This window comes from Glycine max, chromosome 13 (assembly GCF_000004515.6).
Source record: "Glycine max cultivar Williams 82 chromosome 13, Glycine_max_v4.0, whole genome shotgun sequence".
In the NCBI taxonomy this organism is placed as follows: domain Eukaryota; kingdom Viridiplantae; phylum Streptophyta; class Magnoliopsida; order Fabales; family Fabaceae; genus Glycine; species Glycine max.
The window spans coordinates 25643202-25664944 of record NC_038249.2 but is presented as its reverse complement, the minus strand read 5'-3'; the positions used below and the strand labels follow the sequence as shown (position 1 = coordinate 25664944).

The 21743-nt window shown below is 29.5% G+C and overlaps 3 protein-coding genes across 5 annotated transcripts; 2 read left to right on the top strand and 1 right to left on the bottom strand.

Annotated features, from left to right (window-relative positions):
- Nucleotides 1-401: 401 nt before the first annotated feature.
- Nucleotides 402-3765, bottom strand: LOC100815070 (fructose-bisphosphate aldolase 6, cytosolic). Its single transcript, XM_003542514.4, has 3 exons — nucleotides 3551-3765; nucleotides 2040-2267; nucleotides 402-1504 (listed from the first exon to the last, which is right to left on the bottom strand). The coding sequence occupies exons 1-3, from the start codon at nucleotides 3576-3578 to the stop codon at nucleotides 684-686; spliced, it is 1077 nt and encodes a 358-aa protein (XP_003542562.1). The 5' UTR covers nucleotides 3579-3765; the 3' UTR covers nucleotides 402-683.
- Nucleotides 3766-10871: 7106 nt separating this feature from the next.
- On the top strand, nucleotides 10872-12816 carry LOC100499884 (60S ribosomal protein L24). Its single transcript, NM_001250467.3, has 5 exons — nucleotides 10872-10928; nucleotides 11379-11454; nucleotides 11616-11717; nucleotides 11948-12096; nucleotides 12481-12816. The coding sequence occupies exons 1-5, from the start codon at nucleotides 10918-10920 to the stop codon at nucleotides 12635-12637; spliced, it is 495 nt and encodes a 164-aa protein (NP_001237396.2). The 5' UTR covers nucleotides 10872-10917; the 3' UTR covers nucleotides 12638-12816.
- Nucleotides 12817-19998: 7182 nt separating this feature from the next.
- Nucleotides 19999-21388, top strand: LOC100781363 (putative phytosulfokines 6). Of its 3 annotated transcripts, none has more exons than XM_041008145.1 (4): nucleotides 19999-20167; nucleotides 20341-20370; nucleotides 20487-20545; nucleotides 21034-21388. In XM_041008145.1, the coding sequence occupies exons 1-4, from the start codon at nucleotides 20110-20112 to the stop codon at nucleotides 21139-21141; spliced, it is 255 nt and encodes an 84-aa protein (XP_040864079.1). In that variant the 5' UTR covers nucleotides 19999-20109; the 3' UTR covers nucleotides 21142-21388. The 3 variants fall into 3 exon arrangements, with proteins under 3 accessions (XP_040864079.1, XP_040864078.1, XP_025980699.1); XM_041008144.1 differs by having other exon boundaries at nucleotides 20003-20167; nucleotides 20341-20388; XM_026124914.2 differs by lacking the exon at nucleotides 20341-20370 and having other exon boundaries at nucleotides 20003-20167.
- Nucleotides 21389-21743: the final 355 nt, after the last annotated feature.

Below are 21743 nucleotides of genomic sequence, written 5' to 3'. Positions count from 1 at the left end.
TTCATAAACAATGTTTAAGCGTGCACAACAAAGGTCATCCACTCTAGTTGTATATATAGAGAGAGGAGGGAGTGATCAAATTATTTTAAGAATAATTTTAAAAGAAATATTTTTTTATCTTTATAGTTAATTTTTTTAAAATTTAATAGATAAAATTAATTACAAATAAAAAATAAATGTACATTAACAGTGAAGTAACTTCATTCATCCTTCTCAAGATTCAAGCTACTTGTATACTTTTCTCTAAATAAATATACATAGACAGAGGTGGTTTTTAAAATAATTTTAATTAGTTTATAACAAAAAAAAAGTTGTAACATATTAAAATTAAACACTTCTTAAAAAATAAAAATAAACATAAACAGTACATAGAGACTAGAGAGGCAGAGAAGGGGAACGGATTCGAAGAAACAGTGCACTCAGAATTTAGAAGTAGTACATTTTTCTTGGTTTCTAATATAAAAAATAGATTAAGCAGTGTAAAAATAGAATAACAAAATAACATAGTAAAAGAAAGAAAAAAAGTAAACGCCGATCAGGCCAATGCAGCAGCAGCAGCTAAAGCCATTATTATTCTCACATTACCACCTACGACCGAGAATATCCATAAACCTACAAAACAGTTCAAAAAAAGAAAGAAAGAAACAATTCCATTCCAAAAAAAAAAAACAATCTCAGACCTCTCAGTACTTATAATCCTTAACATGAAGTGACTCAGAAGCCCCTTCCCCAAGCGTGGCATCCCCCTTATAAGTTCCGAGAGTAGCCTCCGAATTCGCCTTGCACCTCACAAGCAACGCGCTCTGCGCCTTGGGGATATTCTCGTCCTTTCCACCCCACGCCTTCAGCGTGCTCTGCTGCAGCGCCCTCCCATAAGAGAAAGTCAACGACCACGGCTTCTTCCCCTTCAGTTGATTCATCGCGTTCAAATTCACCGTCGCCTCTTCCTCACTCTGTCCCCCGGAGAGAAACACGATCGCCGGAACTGCGGGAGGCACGGTCCTCTGCAGCGCCCTCACCGTATGCTCCGCTATGACCTCAGCCGTCACACGTGCCGCCTCGGACCCAGGGGTTACCATGTTGGGCTTTAACAGCGTGCCTTCGAGGAGCACGTGGTGGTCGTTTAGGGCCTTGTAGCACGCGGCCAGCACACGCTCCGTTACGTCGGCGCATTTCGCAATGTCGTGGGGCCCATCGGAGAGGATCTCGGGCTCCACGATGGGTACAAGGCCGTTTTCTTGGCAGATGGCCGCGTAGCGAGCAAGCCCGTTGGCGTTCTCGTGGATGGAGAGCGGAGAGGGCTCGTTTGGACCTATCTTTAACACTGCGCGCCATTTGGCGAACCTTGCGCCGGCTTCGTAGTACTTCTTGCAGCGCTGGGCGAGGTCGTCGAGGCCTTGGGTGGTGGTTTCGCCGTTTGTTCCGGCGAGCTCAACGGTGCCCTTGTCTACCTTGATGCCCGGGAGAACTCCTCCTTTCTTCAGTATGTCCACGAAGGGTACTCCTGTAAACAATGAAGAAATATTGATATTCAACAATGGGTTGCTTAATTACATAAATTATTGTTTAATTTTAAGTAAGTTTGCTTAATTTTTTGTTAACGGAAACAGATAGCATGGAATTGGTTTTTTAAGTATTATAGATCTCATCAAATTAAGTTAAACATTTATTTTAATAATTTTAATATTTGAGTTAATTTTTATATAAAGTGTTTAAATTTATGTAAAATCATAAGATTGATAAAATTAAAATAAACAATTTAAGTAACTATATGTATTGTGGACACAAGTTAAATCTTTACACTAAAATTGAATTTTTACATTAAAAGTGCATAAAAATTAAACTACAGCGAAAAAGCTTGGCAGAGGACAAAAAATAATAATTTTCTTTTAGTTTTCTATTGATTTGTTTCATCTTTTTAAAATTTATTAAAATCGGAAATGATTATCATAAAATCAGTTATTTATTTTAAAAAAGAGTATCTTTTATGATGATAAGCAAACATAATATATATATGAATATGAGTGAGTGATGAGTACCTGCAGCTGATTTTTGGTAGAGGGTTTCCTCAAACAAGATGACACCACTGAGGCACTCAAGACAACCGGGAGCAGTGAATAGGAGCTCACGAAGAATGCGCCTGTTTGTTTCAACATTCTCCACGTTGATGCTCGCCAAACGTTTCCCAATTGTGCCGGTTGACTCATCAGCTGCAAGGATACCCTTTCCTGGGGTGCCAATATAAGTAGCATTGGCAATCAACTCATCTGCAACCATCATGCCAAATCAATTATTCTCTAGAAGAATTTATATATTAACTATGAAGCACGGACACCTCCGTCTCTTATGGTGTTTAGTGTCCGACATACGTCCGTGTTAGTATCTAACATTGACACGACATTCCTACTACGTTTTATATGTTGAACATTACAAATGTTTATATATCTAATATTCGTGTCGGTGTTCGTGCTTCATAATATATTAACCACAAGAACAAAAATATGTTATTACATGATCTGGGATCATCATGTGAATATAAATCTAATCAATTTTCATGTGTCACGTAAAGAGTTTTTTTTTTTTTATCATGTATCTTGCTTCTTGGGTGGGTATCCCTTGTACGCCATCCTGCATCTTAATAATTTTATTTTTTTTTCTGAACTATCTAAATTTTCAGGTTTTACATGTAATCTTTTTTTATAACAGGAAAAATTTAGTTGAATTGGATTTCAAAAGTTTATTTCAAGACATGTTTTAAAGCTCATTAAACACTTACAAAAAATACTTAATTATTTATAAATTGTCTATCAATAAAGTATTTCACATTCGAACGTGTGTGCTGTTAAGATGTGACTTCAATCTTTACCAACCATCAATATGTTCACATTGTCTTTTACATGCAAAATTATTGATTTGAAATATTCTTTTAACTTGCATATTGATGCATCTTTTGAAGAGGTTTGTGTCACGTGGCTACCTAACAACACAGATCTGACTTCTGACTCGTGTTACATATTGCTGGTTCGTCCAACCGAGAACAGATTGGTACATAGAAAGCTTATCTTGTTCGTTCATACTTTTACATAGATAAAACCAACCAAAGGGTATAACGTCAATTTAATATTATCATTGAACGGAAAAAGAAAAAAGCAAGAGTATTCAAGGAGATACATCCATAAAAGAATTATTTAATCGACATGTTTTTGCATATGAACAAAACATTAATATTATGAACAGAATTTCAAGCTTTCCATTGCAAAAAATTTTATAACAAAGATCTGGATCATATCTAAACATTTTTCTCCTTCCATGAGGGATCATCAAAGTAAAATTCTTAAAATCAATTTTTTTTACGTAGAAACCGCATAACCAGATGATCCATCACAACCGAACAACACAATAGGAGCAGAAAGAAAAACGTTTCCTAGGAAATGAAAATGAAAACGATCCAAAAACCATGAACGCATATCTTATAAGGAGTAACGGGCCGGGACAACAATTAATATAGCATCTAATGAAGAAAATACACAGCATAGTGAATACTATTAACCTTGGTATTTGCTCTTGAAGGAAGACATGGTGGCTTTTAGGGGCTTGTGAGATCACACAAGAAAAAGAAGGCTTTGTTTTGTGAGTGTTGTTTCGAAAGCAGAGAAGACAAGTGGGAAAGGAGATGTATGAAGATTTATAGAAAGCACTTGTATGAAGATTTATTTATATAAAGCACTTGTATGAAGATTTATAAATAAACAAATGGAAAAGTCAAAATCAATGGGCAAATATGGACCATAGAAGTGGAAGAAATTAAAAAGGCATAATTGGAAAAAGAAGGGGCAAAACAATCGCTACAAACTGGGGGCTTTGGTTTTGATGTTTGAAGTTTTATTTAAGTTGAACATATTGTAAAGTCCGTAAAATAAGTTGGACCTTTGCATTGCATTTTCCTTCAATTCACGCTCCACCCGTGGGGTTCCCCATCTTCATCACGTTCTTAATTCGCACTTTTTTATTTATCTTTTCCTAGTAAAGGAATAAAATTTGTACTCGTATATTATTCTTGAAATTAAATCATTGGTTAATAGTTGAAAGAATCATAAAAAGGATTAAAGGGATAAAAGGTGATGAGTTTTAGGGTGAATCTCCATCACTCATCAAGCCTTCAAAAGAATAAAAAGAGAAACGTGAATAATACACTGTCTAGGACAATTATTTTTAATATATTTTATATGTATTAAAAGTTATTAAATTGTGTTTTTTAAAAGAACAATGATATTTGTTCTTTCTTCTCACAAAAGGGAGATAGAAGAGGACTGGAATGTCATTACACTATTTCTGGTTTTTCGGATTCCCGTGCGAACCTTCCGTTACTTACGACCTATACAGTAGGGCAGTTGTTCGTATTTACTTTCATAAAAAAAAGAATTAGAAAAAAATAAAACAAATTAGAAACAAAATATTCATAAATAGTATTAGAAAATAATGGTCTTCTCTTGAATCGAGAATAGGATCGGTTCTATAACACATGAACACTAATAATAATGTGATAATAAAAAGTTAAAGTTAAGTTTTTTTGTTCTTACCAAAAAGTTAAGCTTAAGTTGATGGATTTTGAATTTTTAATGATGCCTATGGTTCAATCTTCTAGAACTGCGGAGAAACGACGAAACTCTCAACATTCTAAATATAGATTGGTCTTATACAGAAAAATATTTATAAAAAAAAACGTTAGACGGTTTAAATTAAATTTTATTTATATATTTTTTTATTAATCTGAGTTTAGTCTTTATATTTGTATTTACTATTAGCCAAAATATATATTGTGCTCTTTAAATAATTAAATATATTAGCCAAAAATAGTATTTTCATCCTCTAAATTAAAGTATGGTTTTAGTTTTGTCCTATAAATATTTTATTCCTTTAACTTTTATTTTGTATCACTTATTTTCTCTTCTTTATTTCCATCTTGTAATATAACAAAAAAATTCTATGTGGATCCTACGTGTATTTAACATAGTTAATTGAGTTGAGTGCTAGTTGGCAACGTCTTACCAAAGCGTCATCATTTTACTTAGGGTTCTTTTATTTTCCATTGTCTTCTTCTCCATCAGCGACCACGCTTTTTGTAATATATTATTGTTCTTCTTCGCTGTACAAACATGTTAAGTTGCATGATATTTGGGAAAGAGACAGAAGATGATGATGTTTGGGAAGAGACAGAAGATGATGATGCCAAGTTTGTCAAATAATGGCTTGCCCCAACAAATAAGGTTTCTAGAATTTCACTGATATAGTACTAATGTTTACCCATGGAGTGCTTTAATATATCTGAAAAGATTCAAGTATGGTCAGACTCCAAAACTGAAAGCTCTAATCCTTTAAAGGTCCAAAGCTTTTGAACTACCTTTTGAATCAGAGCTACCAACCTCTTCCTCAGAACATATAGCAAAACACAATATATTCATATCTTAAAAAAAAATTATTGTCTCTGATTTTCATAAAAAAAAATAGTTCATCATATATAATACAATAGTCCATGCAACTATAGGACCCATGGTGAAGGTATTTTGATAAAACTTTTCGTGTGATTTTAGTGTTCTGAGAATAAAATTCTTCAATGTTATAGGACCTATGGTGAAGGTATTTTCACAAGGCCTGGCACTTTTATTGAATGACTGTATCGATCACTTTTATTATTCTAATACATAATGATCAAAAATAGTATAACGTCAACCATTGACTTAAAAACATTGTAATTTATTCAATGCTGATAACGGTCTAAAACACGCCTAATCACCGTATTTAACAATCAATGCATGCTTAGCTTTAATAGTTTTCAATACCTTTCATTGATGACAACCAAATGCACATATGGAGAAAACAACTATTCGGTCTGTCTAAAGAAGTATATAAAGTCTAACCTTTATTCTTTAGTTTTTCATATATTACAAATGCTAACTCATTTCCTAATAATATTGGTTAAAAAAAGTAAAATGGGAAAAATTATTAATAGGATAAGAGTTGGTGTAAGTTATATCAAGATAATTTATATATATATATATATATATATATATATATATATATATATATATATATATATATATATATATGCATTTGTCATTATAATTAATCTGCGACCACAGCAGGGAATAATAAAATTATTCGTTATTAAATATAAGAAGTTCTCGTAAAAAAAAAAAATAAGAAGTTAAAATAAACTAAAAATAATATGATGTCGATATCATCATTCATCATCATCAAACTCCATTCCATGCTATGATACAAACTAGTAAACAGAGGTCGTAATTTAGATATATGAGTTTTTTTTAGAGAAAATGTCATCCAAAATAAATTAATCATTTTTGTTTTGGAAAAAATATATTTAGACACCCAAATAATTTTTGACACCTAGAGAGTGAAAAAAAAGAAAAAAAAATATAGGAATGAAAAATAGAGAAAAATAAAAGGTGTTGATTGAGGGTTTAAAATAAAAGAGACAAAGTTATCATCAATCATGTCATATATTATTCAATTTTACTTTATGTAACGATCAACTAATACTGCTTAAAAAATAAATAAATAATTCTCCTATGCCATACAATGCTATGTAAGAATAAATGATAAGCTTTACTACCAAGTACGCACACAATAGTGATTCTTATTATAGCTTTCTCGCATAACCTTGTTTTAATTGAGCATTGAATGATTGAAGAGTCCAAATATACACCATCATAGCAACCTTCTGCAACTTGCGGGAAGAGCTTCTATTTACCCACTTACAAACCAAAGACCATAAAGACTTCCATTTATTTAAAATACATAACATATTGTTTCTGAAAAACAACACATTACAATGTTTAATGATTACAAAATTCACATATAGGAATAGTTGGCAATCATTCAACTAAAAGCGTTAAAGTCAAATGCGACTTTCACATATTAAGTTCAAGTTATCAAAGGCAAAGGACTTCCTTCCACCCAAGGTTTTAAATTGTGGTCAGAGTTTCATCGTGATCCTTGAGATGTCTCAAAAAACATGAAAACTATGAATAGCTGCTTGAGATGATTTGACGTGAATAATCATGTCATTTAATTCAAACCAAACATGCACCAAGTTTAACTAACATCTCGTTTCCACCATTCAATTTCCCACCTTTTTTCCATTTTCACTCATGAATTATTACACAAACAGTAATTCAAAGACTGAGGAGTTTGTCTACCAAAAAAATACTAAGGTGTTTGAGGGAATATTATGGGTCCATCACTTCAAAACTAATTACCAAGCAGACCTCATGATGTAACTTCACAAACTATAATAGACCAAAACAAAACCAATATGGTAATGCAAAAATCGAACAACATGGCGGTTAGCTTTACTCTTATCATTGGCAAAGATAAAAAACTGATCTCAGCATTGCATAATCAAAGATCATGCATGGTGATTCATGAACAATACCCTGCAATTTACAAACAGATAAATGCTACATTATTACTAATTGACAACCCCCCCCCCCCCCCCCCCCCCCCCCTCCCAAAGAAAAAAGACTATTACTATCTTTTCTGGATAGCTGGATCAAATTTGATGACTTCACAGATGTCTCACGTTAACCAGTTCAATGTCAAATATAAGTGTGCCTAAAATGGAGCCTTCTTCATTAGCAAGGCGAGTTGGATTGAAAATGGTAGTGAATAGTCTCTGCCTATCAAAGAACTATTTTTATTTTTTTTGGAGGAAGGTTGAAGGAATACCACAAAAGATATTACTATAAGAACAAAAGAGATTCAAAATATAATATCCAATTAAATTGTTCATCATACAAAAAGGGAGAAAAGAAAAGTCGACCACAATTTCTACCAAATGGGATAACATTTACATTTCTTTACAGAAACTAGTAATTACTTCATTTAATTAACATGTATAACTTGGCAATGTAAGGAAAAATAATCACAAGATATAACATGACATATGTACCATATGGTACATTCCATAATTTTTGTGTTAGATTAACTCCTTTTATTATCATTCTAGTGTCCCTTTTTCTGTTGTTTCTGTTTTTCTTCTATAACTCTGACAGCCATGTGGCACATTGTGTGTCCTACATGTTTAAGGGAGGTGCTTTTTAGTGCTTACATTCTTCAGGGGATATAGAAAACACGGTATCATCAGGCAATTACAAAAAAATATTAGGACATAGATTTTTACTAGTTTTCTCTGCAAAGTGCAAACCTTGGTCCAAGAGCAGAAGAGTGTGAAGCGAAAAAACTTGCTCTGAAGACATTGTATACAAGCACAAACATGCAATAAGTCTGGAGAAGAAAAAGGTTCTTACATTAGGTGGGATGGGCTCTTGTGATGTGTTTTGATACCCAAATGATGGGGGTATGATAACTCTACGAATACCTCCTTCTTTCATTGATCTCACTGCCACATCAATTCCAGCAATAACCTGGACATAGCATCGATTCTGATATGATTCAACTCTTCTTAATATGACATACATAGGAAATAATTTAATAACAATTTTCATAAAAGATTCATATAGAAGTTCCACATTTTGACAATCCATACAAAAAACTTGAGTGACAGTTTCACAAAACATAAACGACATAATCAACATCTTTAAAAGTTTGCCGTGACTGCCATTTTGGCCGCAATGTCAAGGTTTCTTGGATTTTTGCTACGGTAGTAGCTACATCGGCCACGTTTGTCTATAATTTCTCATAATATCAATGAGCACAATGAAACCATGACCGCAGCCGAAATTTAAGACTTCAGGCAGCAGAAATATTTTCCTTTACTCAAGTGCACAAAAAGAATGTCAGATAAAACTTGAATCTGCAATAAAATAACGATAACAAAACCCATTTTGAAATTTGTACTGAAATTATCTTCAGTCAAGTCTTCTTCCTTCCATTTCCATACCTTGCCAGAGCCAATGAAAAAAACAAACGATAGCTTGTACCTGTTTGTTTTATAGGTACTATCTATAAGAAATATCAAATTACAGACATTGGATAACTGCAAAATATCTCAATGAATATATCTCGTATAACATGTTCATCTTTTTATCTATGTCAATGAATATATTGATCATGTTCAAGAAGTTTCATTAATTGTTAGATTTCAGTATTGTTATCTTTTATAGAAGAACGATATGCATTGTATCCTTGCAGAATTGTTTTATAACGATTGACATTATGCTCCATCAATGTTAGAAGAATATTTTTTTGTTTGACCATTGACTTTGTCATATTAAGTTATCAACAAATCTTCTCATTTTTAATCAGTCGACCAACATATGGATGTTCAACTAATGACTTAGTCGTGCATGATTATAACTCTCACATATTAACTTCACCATTCATCATTTACCTCCCACTACCATGTTTTGCTAGTAGCTTAAAGGGACATCCTCATTTTCTCTCTACTGTCAATAAGTGTCCATATGTGTTTAACCTCATAATCACCGCTACAAAACCAATATAATATGCAACAGACCCAATGCAAAACATAACACCTACAAAAGGGATCATACATATTTAGTCTTCAAGATACATTCATTTATTTACTTTAACAAAAAAAATCATATTAATACCTCAGAAACATCAGAAAATCAATATGTTGAAACACACCAAGTTCCTCTCCATTTTCTTCATTCAGACATATACATCCACTGATTTTCGTCTATCTTAACAAAATATTTTAAAAAATTAAATGACAAACAATCGACCCTTAATGACATCATCCATATAATATCACACTTTTTTTTTAATTATTTTACTGCATTAATAATATAATACATTAAATTGATAAACATATATATTAAAATTTAGAATTGCATAAACTAATATATGACACTATTTTATTTTATTTTTTTACTTGCATAAAGTAGTTAATTTAATAATATTTACACAAAGATTATAAATCTTTAAATACTCATCCTGTACTGGCTATAAAAAAAATCAACTCTTAGGGACTAACCTTTTAGTTCTTGCTACAAATATATATATATATATATATATATATATATATATATATATATATATATATATATATATATATATATATATAAACAATTACCTACAAATTAGTTATATATATCAACTTTTTTTATTACATATTATATTGCGATAAATTACTTATGAATTAATTGCTAATATTTTTATAGTTAATTGTAATTCATAAAAATATAAGGACTAAAAATCACTTTTAAAACAAAACAACTAAAATAAAATATAACTGTAAATTATTTAAAAATAAATACCACTTTCAAATTATAAAAACTAAAAGTTACAAATTATGAAACTATAAGTATTTAAACATATTATAAATAATAAAACTAATTATATTAAAAAAAAATAAAACAAATTTTAAAATATTTTTTTTTTAAAAATGTTCTTATGGATTGACAATCCATAAGAAATATACATATATTTTATACAGATTGTTAATCCGTAAGTTATATACAAAATATGAATTGTCAATTCATATATTTTATACAAATTAAAAATCCGTATAAAACTAGATCGAAGTGCAAAAAAATTTAAATATACCTCCATGGTTAACAGGATCATAACCACCACTTGCCAACGAACTACCGTAACCAATGTGTCTCGACCAAAACAGACACAAGAATGAAGACCACCTCTCTTGAGAATGAAAACAAAGAACAAAATGAATTTTCCGTGAAGATGGTGCATGAAGAAGGAAAAGGAAGAAGTTATCAGGGGTACTTTTGGAATTTAGAAAATTTGCTGGGTGCACAACAAGTTTTATGGGTGCATAAAGCAATTCCTAAAACATTGTCTTTCGGCCCGGCCCAGGAGTTCATTTACGAGGTTTTATTATATAGGTAGCAGGATCTGGGAAAATTAGGTTTTTAGGGTTTACACTGAGGAGGCACACCTTCAGGAGCAGTCATGGTTCTCAAGTATGTATTAATGGCACTTTCTTCTTGTTCTTCTTCCATCAACTCCTTTTGTAGGATTTGTGATTCATTAACTCATCTGAACTCAATAATCGATTTGCCTTTTATTGTTTGTTCTGCGGAATGGTTATGTTATTTTTATTTCCCGTTTTTTAAATTGGTATATTCTTGTGCGATTGTAGTTTCGTTCTAGGGCATAATGATATCTAAATTGAAATTGTATTCAACATTTTACGATGCGCTTACATTTGTTGCGTAGTACCTTGATTTCAGTTCCGCGGCGCAGTGTCTGAAATTTTGACCTAATTTGGAGGGAAAACGTGTTTTTTAAGATTGTTGAAGATGATTATTTCTAAACCAATTTGTGTCTTCTGGCATTATGTTTGATTAAATGAACAATCATTTTTCTTATGTGCCACATAAGTATATTAATATTTGGCATTGCTGTATCAGAACCGAGCTGTGCCGATTCAGCGGTGCCAAGATCTACCCAGGGAAAGGCATCAGATTTGTTCGTGGTGATTCTCAGGTGACAATATGTTTCTCGTTGAGTTTTGGGTTGATGTATCGTTTCATTTGAAACTGGATGTTCTGTTTACTATGATGCAATCATATTATAAGTTATGAGGGGTTTTGTTTGTTATTTGTTATGATACTGATATGAGGGGTTTTGTTTGTTGAAACTTACAGGTTTTCCTGTTTGCTAACTCAAAATGTAAGAGGTATTTCCACAACAGGTTGAAGCCGTCAAAGCTCACGTGGACTGCAATGTACCGAAAGCAGCATAAGAAGGTGATTATTTAATTGAAATGCTTCAAGGATGAAACAATAAGCAAATATAGGCATTAATGAATCTGGCTAGAAAGTGAAAGTATTGTTGCTCTCCTACTTGAATTGAATTTGCCCATATATTTTTCCTTGTACTTGGTTATTCCTCACATAAACACTTGACTGTGCTATAAGTAAATATCCAATGGTTGCATGCATTTTAATTTGATTGTTTGTGTGCATGTGATGTATAGGATATTGCTCAAGAAGCTGTGAAGAAGAGAAGACGTGCTACCAAAAAACCTTACTCTAGGTCTATTGTTGGTGCTACTTTAGAAGTTATCCAGAAAAAGAGAACCGAGAAGCCAGAAGTTCGAGATGCAGCTAGGGAAGCACAGCTTCGGTGTGTTTTTGGTGTTTTGTCTGTGTAATGTTTGGCTTTGCTTTCTTGGATTTGGCTCTTACTTTGGATGATAAAGAACAATTATAATTGTTGATAAGAAAATAATTTTTTGAAAATGTACATACACATCTATAACAAACTTTAAAGTTGTTATAATCTCGACTATTTATCTTATCAACTGTTATAATTGCACTTTATTCTAGTGTATCCCTCACTTTAGAAGAGTTAAAATTTCTCTTTTTCAATTCTCATTTCTAATATGTATATTTATTTTTTTACTTTAATCATCCAAAACCTTATTTATGTTTCTGAGTCTTATTTTTAACAGTTCTTTTTGCTTGCAAATATGGAATATTGTGTATCTGAGTCTATGATGTGATGCAGTGAAATTAAGGAGAGGATCAAGAAAACTAAGGATGACAAGAAAGCTAAGAAAGCAGAAGTTGCAGCTAAGTCCCAAAAATCACAAGGGAAAGGAAGTATTTCGAAGGGTGCCATGCCCAAAGGTCCCAAACTTGGTGGGGGAGGTGGGAAACGCTGAGCTTTTAAGTTTTGTTCTTATTTTTGGCTACAATTTAAATAGAGCTGTTTTGAAACTTCTGTACTGATATTTTATTTGCATGATTAATATGTTTTATTAAAAAACCCATGTTTGGAGCTTCTGAAGTTACCTTTTATTGAATTAATTCTGTCATCCATGCTAGTTTATATTCTTGGGCCAATCTTCTTTACGAAGTTATTGTAGGTGATGAAATTAACAACAATAAAATCATCTTTTTTCACATTCAGTATGCTTTCAACTTTCAAATCTCTCCATTTAGAATAGCAAAAAAATCACCTACATTGTGGCCTTTTATCTTTTTTTTTGCATGTTTATATTAAAAAAGATATTTGGGTGACGTAACATAAGTAAAGATTCAAGTTTAGTGCAGAAAACTACCTTTGCTTCTCATGATTACCTTACCACAACACGTCTTATTATATCACAAATATGCAATTTGCATAAGTTAACAGGACACTATATCAAGAAGAACTTTGTATCATAATCAGAAATAGAAAATAATATTATAGAACAATTGTTTTTGCAAAATTTAGCAATTCATCTGAAATAGAGGACGAAATGACTTCTTAAGAAGTTGTTAGCTCTCTTGTGAGAAGAATAAAATGAAGCATGCACCTAAGCTAGGAAAGTGCAGAAATTAGAGTGGAATAAAAACAATGCAACCAAATATTACAACCTTGTCAACATGATTCTCTTTATAGCACTACTTAAAATTAGTGTTGTTTCCTTCTTAGTGAAATTAGTTTTTATTTTATTTTATTTTAGGTTTCTAGATTCCTTTCATGGGTCAAGACTCAAGGATTATTTCTCATTTACTATTTTTTTTTTTCCTTGAAGCATTATGCACCACACATTTACGCTAGTTAAAACTATAATTTATACCCGGGCATTACAACTGTACTTAGTATTATTTGTTTAAAACATTAAATAAATAAACTTGTTATTTTAAAAAATATATTATGTGTATATTAAACAAAATTATATTAAAATTGAGTAAAAAGATTAATTGCATATGAAATGTATAAATTCAAAATAAAAATAGTAAACATAAATTTATAATTATTTAAATCACAATTAATTGGAAATGAAGTTTTTAAGTATTGTGTATTTCTTTAAGAGTGTGTTTGGATGGAGAAATTTAAAATTTTGAGAAATTTTAAATTCTAAGAATTTCAAATACTTCAATTGAAATTCTTTTATTTTTAAAATTTTGTATTTGGATAAAATAAATTAAAATTATGAGGATGAAAAAAATAAATGAAAAAAAAAGAGAAAATATAATTGGTGTATTAGTTATACGTGTTCTTTTAGGAGGTCAGAAAGTGTTTCTTGAAAAAAGACGATAAGAAGAGAATTTCAATTTCTCAAGGAAATTGAAATTTCAGATTTTTAGTTGTTTAAAATTCTGTTTTAAAATTCCAAAATTTTAAATTCTTCATAAAAAAACATCCAAACAATGCATTCTAAATTAGAGAAATTCAGATTCTCTAATAGATTACTTTTCTCAGTTAAAATTTTCTATCCAAATACATTCTAAAGAAAATTAAGAATACTAATTATGAATTTTTTTCATGACATTATTATAATAAAATATATCAAATATATAATTTATTAAAGTAACTCATCGAATATTTTCTTATAGACCTTCCCTATCATATTTATTTAATATTTAAATAAGAGAAAAACGAAAAAAAAAAGATAATTTAGTCTAACTCTAACCTCATTAAAGTTTTTTTTTTCTTCTGAAAAAATTATTAAAGATATAAGTCTAATTTTATAGCACATAATCATAATAACCATTTTGAAAAAAAAATCATAATAATAATGAGTAATTTCACACTTATAACATTATATAATTTTTCACTGGTATAATCAATATGCAGCAAGGGAGAAAGAAAAAAAAAAGCACAATCAAATATTTATTTTCATTTTCAAGCTATTTTTTCTATATAAAAAGTATAAATTCAAAAAGAATCTAAAAATATATAAATTTATAGTAAATTTGTTGTTGATATATGTTAATATGTAATAATTTTTAAATGCATTTGTTATCAAAATTAAAATTTATTTTGTTGAAATAGTGTATTTTAGAAATATTAATTTTAATTATGTGATATTATTAAAGATTTGAAATAACTCACTCGCACCATAAGAACATTCTTATCTTATTTAGTATAATGAAAATTATATTTATTGTCATCTGTTGTTTTACAGAAAGAAGAGAACTCAGAGCAGTAAAGCAACGTGAGAAGTGAGAATGAATACTATATTGTAGTAGTTACAATATCTCTTATTCTATTAGTTTTAATTTTTTTTATTTAATAATAATAATAATAGCAAATTAAAAGATATTGAATCATAATTATATTTTATAAAAAAATTATATAAAAGGTTGAATTTTAAAAATTAATAATTTTCCATTAATATTATATCATATTGAATCATATCAATGACTATCGAGAAATTTAAATTTCGATATAATGACTCAAAAATGTTGAATTGAAAGTTATATAATTAAATTAAATTAATAATTATTAAAAGTTAAAATTTTGATCCAATGACCATGAAAGGTTAAGTGAAGTTTCCTTTATATATATATATATATAGAGAGAGAGAGAGAGAGAGGCTTCCGAGTATTGTGTTTAAAAATTATAATTAAGAATCTTGAGGTATGTGCTACCACAACTCGTGATTAATCCTTGTATAAGCATGGTCTTTCCATTCAACTGATTCAAGATAAGTTGAAGATCTTCAAATCAGCTCCTTCTTTTGTTCAGTTGAATCTTGCTGAAGATTTAGCTTCTATTAGCTTTTTTTCGTGGCTTTTAATTGAACTTTTAACTCCTTGTTCTAAAAAAGAATGTTAGGAATCTCATATTAAATAAAATAAAAAACTTAATATTGTACTTTAGTTACAACATTCCCTTAATTAATGGACTAATTTTTCATGTTAGATTCTTTTCTTGTGGTTAGAGTATTAATCAGATTTTACATATTTTTTTCAAATTCTTAATTAGTCAAAATTCATTTTTCTCATAAATCAGAGTTAAAGACAAAAAAAAATAAAAAAATCTGAGCACATTAATGCAAAAGACTAGGATGTATAATGAGTATGAACCAACTCTAGTCAATAGTCATGAATCATGATATGTTGTATTTTTGTAAAGAGATATGCTAGAAATTACTCTTTGATAACTTTATGATTGGGTGATATCAATATGAATTCCACTAAATAAGAAGTGTGGCCGATTAAATAGAGTTCAATTCAGGTCATTTTGTTAATCGACATGAATTTCATCCAATTATAAGAAGAAAAGAGTATGTGAGAAAATATTCTGCTAGCATTCCTTGTGAATAGAATGACCTTCTGGGGTTGCCACAAGTTGCATAACTTTCATGTAGGAGCAAGTGACATCAAATAGCAAAACTTTATTTGTTATGATGACAAGAATTAATCCTTTTGTGGCCATACTGATTCATCTCTTAAATTTTCAATATGTAGTAAATAGAATAATGTTCGATTCACATCACTTTTGCTTTGCACTCCTTTACACTCTTTATAAAATGTTGAATTACTTTTAACAGCAAGAAGTTAAGAATGAAAAAAAAACTTTTTTAGTGAATGTAATAGAAGTGTATGTGAAAAAATCAGAACTCCCCCAAATAACCGTACGTGTACAGGTTATGCTTTTATTAGTGTGGGGTCTCCCAAGTCTTCCACGGTTTTTGTTTTTAAGCTGAGCTTCGGACGACTATATAATAGATAACATAGCAGCTATTGAGTTCATATCTGAATGATTGGTGAAGTCAATTAGTTGGTCCCTTTTTTGGATGTGAATAATATTTGTTAATATTCTTCAATAAACTAACTAGTCTAATCAGATGATTCAGAATCACCTTCTATTATGTTACCTTCTTAGACTTAAGAATGATACTAGACATTTAAGCCAAAGAAATACATACGTATAATATTTAGCCAGCATACTTTTTTTCTTTGGGGGCTGGGGGTTAAAAACTTGATTTCTACACAAACACATTTATAAAATTGTGTAAGAAATTCTAAAATTAATTAAAATTAAATATGCAAACATCTTTGTGAAATTCACATTGCACATGATGATGCATGTCATCCCAGGTTTCACATGATTTTACAGCCTTTTCGATAGATAGGACGAGGACTGGTTTTATGCGTTCATGTCCAAATATTAAATAAGATTTTTTTAATATTTAAGTATTTAAAAATAAACACTTAATATTATAAAAAATATATATCATATTTTTTTATTATTAAAGTCACTCTTATGTTATTGTCTATTAATTAATTTATATCTCTAAAAAAATTATATACACATAAATATTTACATATAAAGTAAAAATAATTTAAAAGAGAGGATATTATATTTTTTAAATCAATTCACACTCCCCTTCAATTTTATTGAATTTGGATAAACTCATATAGATATATGTTTTTAAAATATTAATACATTTCTGATTTAATTTGTTCTTTATATTTGATTCCAGAAAAAAAATTCTTTAGTTTCATTATTGACAAAATATCATTTTTATATTTTATTCTTTATGAAAAAAACTTATTTTAATTTTATTTCCTTTATATTATTTTTATATTTCTTCAATATGTTAATACAGAGTTGAAAATTCAATATATAAACCTATGATTGAAAAACAGAAAAAATTAATTAATAGAGTGATCCTTTTTAATAACATGTCACATTTTAATTTTAATAAAAAAAGAAATAAAATAAATAACAACTTCAATTTATTTATTTATAAAAATAATATTGAAAAAAATATTACAAAATTATATATAAAAAAAAAAAAATTAACCCCAAATCATGATTAAGTACCGTCTCACCTCTGAACGAAATTATATAACACTACTTTTATGTGCGGATAAGAATATAACTTTAATAAAGGGAAACACTCCCTAACCTAATTGAAGAATTAATCGGCGGTCCAACATGTCAGTTTTTCTAAGTCACTTTGTCCTCTTCTTACTGCTTCTAGTTTGATTACAAAAACTTCACATCATTGGGAAGTGGCTGTCTGATTCCTGCTCAAGACTTGTTTGGGACATTGTAAATAAAAATGTCTTGTCTGTTGATCATAACAAGGATTCATTACATACAGATTTCTTTTCTTCAAATTTATTGCTATAGTAATAGCACTATTGATACCATAGGGGGTTTTGATCAAATCAAAAGGGATAATTTCATTTAAAATTTATAAAATGAGAGTTTTTTTTAATTAATTCCCAAACGGAATAAATTATAAGTGTTTTTACAACTTCTAGGTATGAAGTCATAAAAAAATTCACAACTTTGTTTTTTAAGTCATAAAAAATCCAATAACTTTAGTTTTTTGTCATAATTTTTTCATGACTTTCAAGAGTCATGATTAGTTTTTTTATTTTTAAATTAATTTTGAACAACTTTAAAGTCGTTTTAAATATAATTTTATATGTCGTGTTATTAGATTTTTACTATTCTATTTTTCTCATATGGTCGTGCACAATAAATCTATGGTATAAGCTCATTTTTCTTCTGTCTCTTATTCTTTTAACATACTTATTTTTAATATACTTTTTAATCTATATAAAAAAATGTATTTGCACAAACAATGAATGTTGTTGCCTTTCTTTTATAATTTTATATTTCATGTAATTATATTTCTACTACTCTATTTTTTTGTCATGTTGTGCAAGATAAATGTGTAGTATAAGTTCATTTTTTTCTTGATTTTATTTAATATTTTTTATATTGTGATTTGTAAATTATTATTATTTTTTAAATTTAGAAACAAAAAGAATCCAAACCCTATAAATTAATAATCTAAAAATAATTTCTTATTCATTTTATATAACTATTATTGGTTAAGAAAATATTAAGTAAAAAAATAATGGTTAAGAAAAAAAAAGTCATTGGATTATAAAAGAATTAGTCATTTTATAATTATTATTTGAAATACTTTAAAGTCATAAATTATAAAAAAAATATTAATTATAATTTTTTTAAAATTTTAAAAGAATTAAACAACTAATCATGAAACATAAATTATAATTAAAGTGAATTTTCGTTCAAAATTAATTTAAAAATAAAAAATTAATCATGACTTCAAAGTCGTGAAATATTTATGAATTTATATAATTAATTAAAAAGACTAAAGTGATCGGATGTTTTATGACTTCACTATTAAAAAAAAAGTCAATGTAAATTTTTTTACGATTTTATATGCAAAAGTCATAAAAATTCCTAGGACTTATCCTTGTTTAGGAATTAATTCAAAAAATACCCTCATTTGGTAAATTCCGAATAGAATTACCCCCTTCTGGTCAAACCATACGTATTTAGCTATTTAAAAAAAAATCATGCTGTCTAATTTGTTTGAAATGTTTATATATGTCGTGTTTTTATACGTTTGAGCTTAAATTACATGACTATTATTAAAAGAATTTAAAGGGAATAAAATTAAAATAAAATAAGAGTTGACTGAAAGTTAAAAATTTAGTGCATTAAAAGCATCCATGGCTTCTAAGTTCAACGCTTAAAGGATCGTCGATCGTTTAGTCACACGTAAGTCAATTGAGCATACGACAATTGAACTTTTAATATTAGGCTTAATGACATTCATTAAATAAGAATGACCATCCTTGATCACCCAATATCACGCACTCTAGGATTTGTTAAGATCTCTTAAGCTTTCAACTTTTGAGCCCTTAGGGTTCCAAACATGCTCACACACTGAGAAATATCAAAATTAATTTTGTGTTCTATCAAATGTAATTTTAGTAAAAATACATTTGTTTGGATATTATCAAATAGGATTGAGTTTACTTTCAAAGCTCGATTAACTTGAAGTGATTAATTTTTGCTTATATTAAAAAAACTACATTAATTTTGCCTAAACTTGTTTTCAGAATTTAGAGTAAAATAATTTGCATAAATCAATTTATTTTAAAATCAATTTTGTCAACATTTAATGTGAAAATGGAAAACAATGATATGATATGATGAGGGAAACAGCTGTCGGCAGGGACACACAGGAATATTGGTGCTCTCTGAACATCCACTACGTACATTACATGCATAATAAATACGTATTGGTGATCTCCTCCTTTTCACACTAGGTAGATTTTTGAATTTTTTTATTTTAAAAGATACGGAGAAAGAGTGTGTGAGTAATTTAACTCGTCTTTCATTGTTGACTATGGTGTCACTTTAATTAGTTTTGTTTTGTAGCTCCATTTTGGACCACTTTGAAAATGACAACCCTTGTTCTCGTGTGTCTTCATACTGAGATAAACGGTGTTCTGTACACGGAAATGGTGCCATGCTCTTATCACATAAAGAATGAAGAGAGGCTACTACATGACCAAGGTTGGTGCCATTGTTGGTTTTGATTTAAAGACAAAGATGGTAAATGGGTAGGGTCCCATGCATGAAGGTGCTTCTAATTTGTGGACTATTCCACGTGACTCAAACACACCTTTAGGTAAATCTCTATTGGTTCTTTCATTTATTTAGTCCCTTCTTTCAAACCATGCTTGGTTGTTATTTTCTTTTGCTTTGATCCCTCTCCATTGGTCTCTCATACCCTTAATATTCAACCAATGAAGCAACCAATTGTTTTGTTTTTCTTTGTTCTCCTTCTTTCCTCTTTCTTAGCTTCTTCCCGTCTCCTTGAACCGCTGAAAGGTAAAGGTCCAAGACAAGGTAACTGCATGACATGGTATTAAATTATTACGTAAATTTTTATTTTTTTCTATATTTGTCTTTGTGTCCTCCTCTGAGGTTGGAACAACTTGATGTAGGTGAGAAGGAAGTGGAGGTGAATGAAAACGCTATTCCTCAGTCATCTGATATGGAAGAAGTAAGATGCATATAATGTTTAACCCTTCTCTGTTTGCATGTTACTTTTTAGTCAAAGTAGTTTATAATCTGATTAAAAGAGCAAATAAGCTTCTCAAAACCCTTCCAAACATTATCGAGTTTTTAAAATCAAAATGAAATTGTTTACCCTGACCTGATTCGGTTTCTTTACGGCCTGTAAAATATTTTCTGTTTATATTTTCTATTTTCACCTTTATTTTGAAAATGTCTTGTTTCCTTCTAAATAATTTGTTTTCTGTTTTCAAAAGTTGTTTCAAGAACTAGTAAAAAGAAATTTTTTGTTTTCATTTTCTATTTTCACTAGTTTCTATACAACTTTTTACAAACTAAATGATTCATAGTTTCTATACATTTTTTAAGAACAGAACACAAAAAAAATAAAATCAGAAAACATTTTTTCAAACTAAATGGTTCATAGTTTATTTGCTCTCTCTCTCTCTCTCTAATTGGGTTCCATCTCTCATACAGCTAATAGGATCAGAGGAGTGTTATATGAAGGATGAAGAATGCACTAGCAGAAGGATGATGGTGGAGGCTCACTTGGACTACATCTACACCCAACACCATAAGCATTGAATTAATTGAACTTACACCTTGGTTCAAAGGCAGAGTATTAAGTATGAGTCCCTATTTATAAAACCAACAAATCCATGTTCTGTTTTTTCCCGGTTCAAGTTGTGACTGTCATTAAATATGAAAAAAGGAATTATCTATGTTGATATCGTCACATAAGGTTTTCGAGATATATGTGAACTATGATCTAGGTTTATTCACAAATCACAATCGTGTAACATTATTTATATAATTCCTACGTAATTGTGAGTAGATACGCATCATGTACATTTCGCCCAAACAAAAAGTATTTATCGATGTTAGCACTGTCATGGCAATGAGTAAATGCATTTTTAATGACGAGTAAGTCCATCTGGTCGTGTTTATATGAAGAAATATTTTGCAATTCTGAAGTTTATCACATTAGTAGTGTAAGTGGTCTGGGTTAGTTGAGTTTTATCTACTATTTAATCTAATCAAATTAAATTTAATTGGATTGAATTAGATTGAGTTTATTTTTTTTATTTTGTTAACTTAATCTAACTTTAATTGAATTGGATTAAGTCATTAAAAGAATATTGTGGGTAAGTTTGAGCACTTAGACTCTTATTTGTATTAATTATTTT